This window comes from Parasteatoda tepidariorum, chromosome 9, assembly GCF_982258835.1.
Source record: "Parasteatoda tepidariorum strain Cologne lab strain chromosome 9, Ptep-v5.0, whole genome shotgun sequence".
NCBI classification, from domain to species: Eukaryota; Metazoa; Arthropoda; class Arachnida; order Araneae; family Theridiidae; genus Parasteatoda; species Parasteatoda tepidariorum.
The window spans coordinates 7,407,535-7,412,244 of NC_141763.1; the positions used below are offsets into that span (position 1 = coordinate 7,407,535).

Sequence of the window (4,710 nt, forward strand, 5' to 3'; positions counted from 1 at the left end):
AATTTAATACAGCTCTCCTGGTTTCTCACAAAACAGCAATGAATCAACTAGTGGTCTCCCATTCATCGAATTCTATCACAGATAAAATTCAGGTGGGGGGTACTGTAGTGTATCTACCACTACAAAAATACAATTCCAATTCACTAGTATATTGTTGTTGTTTCTAATGCTACTTGCCACACGTGCAAGCCTGCTTCGTGAAACTGAGCAAATTTAATGCAAAGTGTGCGTTTCTTGTTTTTCAGTGACGCCATCTATGGCCAAGAATTTGATGATCACACACAGCGTATATAAAACATGTTATCTCGATTCTATGTCGGGGGTACCTTTTCATAGATGAATGTTGACATTGTCAATATCTACTCTCCCCACCGTTTTTCTCCTCTTTTTTTTAGTCTTTTGTTGAAATATAATAATTTACATACATTCCTCTTTAATTATTTCTTCTTATAAAACCTTCATTATTGATAAAATCAAGACTTAAAGAAAAATCTAAAAATATATTTATTATCTTTTATAAAAAGTATTTGAGACTTAAATTAATAATTATTTAAAGAAAATTTAGTTGGTTTTAATTAACAATTTGTAAAAAAAAAAAAAAAATTGCAGTTTATTTAAATCAATAAATGTAATCATGCCAACTCTAGTTTAAATACTTTGAAACTTTTGGTATTTATTTGTTATATGTTGAGACATGCTAGTTGACTTTATAAAATTCAAGTTTCATTCATTTACACAAAAAAAAAAAATTATGAGGAATATTAGTTTGTTTTATAAATGTGTGTTTATCAAGAAAATTTAGTTGGTTTTTGTAGGGTTCTTTTTAATTTAATCTGAAGAAATGATGGCGAATATAAAACAAAATGAATTTTATTAAGAATGAAACAACATAAAATACATACACTAAAAACTAAAGCATCGTATTTATACCAGAGCATTTATTTTCGTCCGCTCTCATCTGTATCTAACGTTCAACTAACTGAGGATGGGGCAATGCACAGGCGCGGAGAGGAGGGGGGGGTGCTATGGTTACCTGGCAGTTTTAATTAACAATTTTTGTTGAAAGAAAATTGCAGTTGATTTAAATCAATAAATTTAATCATGCCAACTCTAGTTTAAATACTCTGATACTTTTGGCATTTATTTGTTACATGTTAAGACATGCTAGTTGACTTTATAAAATTCATTCATTTACAAATTATGAGGAATGTTAGTTTGTTTTATAAATTATGCAATGATTGATTTCATTTTATTTATTTATTTATAGTCTGAAAGTTATGAAGAATATTATGACTATATATTTCCATCTGATGAAGTTGCTCAGCCTCATCTTAAACTTCTTGAAATAGCCAAAAAATGGAAAAAAACTCAAGCAACTGAAGACACATCAGAAGAGATGATTCTATGATCTAAAGAGACAGATGAATGATTGTGCCTAATTTTCCATTGTAAATATCACTTGTTGTATAAATCATATTCATATATAGAATAATGTTTTGTTAATAAAGCATTTGTTTCTAATTTTTCTGCAAATATTTCAAAAAGGAAACCACATTTTACAACACACAGCCGCAGTTTTTAACACTGAACATACCAAAGCTTAATATATACCTATTTCTACCATAACTGGTCAAATGACCGGACTTTATCCCAAAGAGCAAAATAAGGTTTATTTTCACTCAACAAAAACCTTTTAATGTAAACCTAAAAAGGTTTGTAACACAGTTTACGTGTAAACCTTAAAACGAGATCTGTGACAATCTGCCCTATTCTACGCACATTACCCTTATCCAAAACCTTGGAAAATAACCCTCTATATAAAAACCTTAATTCGAGGTTGACTTATGGTTTTCAAGCGTGAAAAATCCGCTAGTCTCAAGATGAAAATTTTCGTAAAAGTCTTTTATGCTCCGCTAAAATCCACCTTGTCACGAAATTTTAAAATGGACAATGCAATTTGATCCTATCGCTAGCGTGACGTCAGCTAAAATGTCATAATGGACCAAAGTGACAATACTTTTTAATCCTTTTAGGATGAAAGGTTTTAAGCTGCAATATTTTTGCTTCACTGAAAAAAGGTTTTTAGTACAAACATTTTCGTGACAATAAAAAAAGGTTGCTGCAAGATTACATGCTTTCTGGGTATGTTTCTTGATTGAATGTATGAGATATGGATGTTTGGAAGGAAATAAATGGAAAAAAAACTTTATTATAATTAAACAGAACTGTATACTGCCAATTTTTATTTATTACAAACACAAAAAATTACAATTTTTAATTCATTGATCAAAGCATTTTGTACATATACAGGGTGTTTCCATTCTACATTTTCCGCAAACATATTTCTTCAAATTACTTATTATTTCTATAATTCTTATAATTATAAGAGTTATAATTGTCACTTTTTCTTACACAAAAATGTCAATCTAAAATTTTAGGTACTTTCTTGAAATTTGAATTCAAAGTTATTCTAATTGAACTAACTACACAACAGTATTTGCAGGAATGTGCAACTCATCGAATGCAATACGTTGAACATCCTAATTTCTGATCCGATAACCTTATAAAGTAATAAATTGTTCTCCCGTTCAAATGACCAATTATGGTAGAAATAGGTATATGACAAGTATTATTTGAGACAAAATACAAAAAAAATAGAATATAAACTGTATGTAATTGTTAGGAAAAGTCAAAGGTGCAAAAATGATAAGCGCATTTTCGATGCAAAAGTTCTTAAACGGTCATTTGAGTGTTAATGACAGAACTGGAGAACATGTCTTTATACATAACATTGCCAGGTTTATCTAGGTTTCATCATTCAATGTGTCCAAAAATGGCATTAAAAAAATTATTCTGTCCAAAACTATTCTGATAAATTAAGTCTGAAATGAACATGTCATATGGTGAACATATTTTGAAATTAGTATATTTTTTGCACTGAAAATTTTTTTTGAAACTGGCTATATATGAAACAATAAGCAATGATATTTTCCAAAAATAATCAGAATCTATAAATATATTTATAAAACATTTTTAAAGATATTTCTTATTTTTCAAAGCACCCTATATTAACTTTCAGTGAAGAATATCACAATTTTATGCTCAGCTGGATTTTTTTCTTCAAATTTACATGTAAATGCTTAAAAAGAATTTTTGAAAATTTTTTAAAACATTTATAGTTCTAAACTCATTATATTAAGGATTTTTAGGTCAGTTTCAGAGAATGTTGTAATTTTCTTCGAATATCATTTTTCGTTGGTCATTCGCCAGGATGTCCTAGTGCAGTGCTTTCCAAACTTATGACTGTTGTGTACCCTTTCTAAATTTTTCGAAACGCTGTGTACCACTAATTAAAAAATGAATGTATTTTTTACTGTAAAAAAATTTTACAAAAGTTAAAAATCATAACTGGCTGTTGACGCCACTAATTATTAACTGTTAACTCTGGAAAAAATAACCAATTGAAAAATATGTAATCGTAAATTTTCATGGCTAGCTTTGTTTTTAAATAAAAAAAAAGTGAAATTATCGTTTGCTGTAGGATATTTTGCATACGAACGCGTACCCCCCACTAAACTGCTCCCGTAACCCTGGAGGTGCGCGTATCATACTTTGGGAAACACTGTCCTAGTGTGAAAGCAATTTCCATTATACTTCACTTTAAATTGAGATTTCAAATTTTGTCTTGTCCCTCCGTTTATTGATCGTAACGACACGTTTCGCAAAAGAGCACCGAAGCCAAGCATCACTCGCTGCGGTCAGTAAGCGGGTGGGCAATCACTTTGATCAGCCTGTGTAGGGATCGAAGGGGCGCGGTTGACCTCGTTAGGCTGTTCTACTTATTTCACTTATTATTTATTATCTACTTATTTTATAAAATTATTCATTAAAATGCTCGACTTTGTGCGCAGATCATCTCCTCTGCAGAGGATCAAAACTTCGGATCATCCTCAGGGGATGTTTCCCAGACTGCCGGGCCTATTGTGTAGCTCTAGTGTGACGTCAATAAAGTAACTTAAGTTATGTTGAATAGAATTTAGTTAAGCTGGTGGTGGGAATTGTTGATTTCGCTCCACTGATCGATTCATCTAGAGAGCAATTAAGTTAGAAAAAAATTCAGAACTGAAAACTACATAGAACATAACTCTAAAAGAAAGCATTTTGAAAATTTTAAAAAATATTTGGGACAATTAAGTATGAAAAATACTAAGAAAGGGGAAAATATCCTGTCCCGCAGTGGACTGATCGTTAAGACACGGTTCCCAGCAGATCACCGAAGTCAAGCATCACTGGCTATGGTCAGTGTGCGGGTGGGTGACCACTTGGATCAGTCTGCGTAGGGACCGAGGGTGTGCGGTATTGGTCCTCGTTAAACTGTGCTACCGTAAATTGCTCGACTTCGCGTGCCGATCGTCGGGCTACCGAAGCGGGGGTGCCATCCCCTTCACAGAGGATGAAAATTGTGATGGCATGTCTTCGGATCATCCTCCGGGATGTTTCCCAGACTGTCGCTAATAGCCCATTGTGCAGCTCTAGTGCGACGTAAATTAACAACAACATAGAACATTCCTACACAACTAAAAACAGGAGGAGAGGGAAAGGGCTGGGGCCAAAAGCATGGAACCGGTCTTGGAAAGAAAGCGGCATGGAAATTTTAAAAAAATATTTGGGACAATTGAATAAGAAAAATATTAAGAAGGGGGAAATATC

The 4,710-nt window shown here is 32.3% G+C and overlaps 1 protein-coding gene across 2 annotated transcripts in view; it reads left to right on the plus strand.

Moving 5' to 3' along the window:
• The window catches only part of LOC147803291 (protein crooked neck-like), a 77,898-nt gene extending 76,377 nt beyond the window's left edge, over positions 1–1,521 (plus strand). For both annotated transcript variants that reach the window (XM_087150760.1, XM_087150762.1), the window contains one exon: positions 1,268–1,521. In XM_087150760.1, coding sequence (XP_087006886.1) covers positions 1,268–1,408 — 141 coding nt within the window. In that variant the 3' untranslated portion in view covers positions 1,409–1,521. The remainder of the gene's footprint in view (positions 1–1,267) is intronic.
• The last annotated feature ends 3,189 nt before the right edge of the window (positions 1,522–4,710 follow it).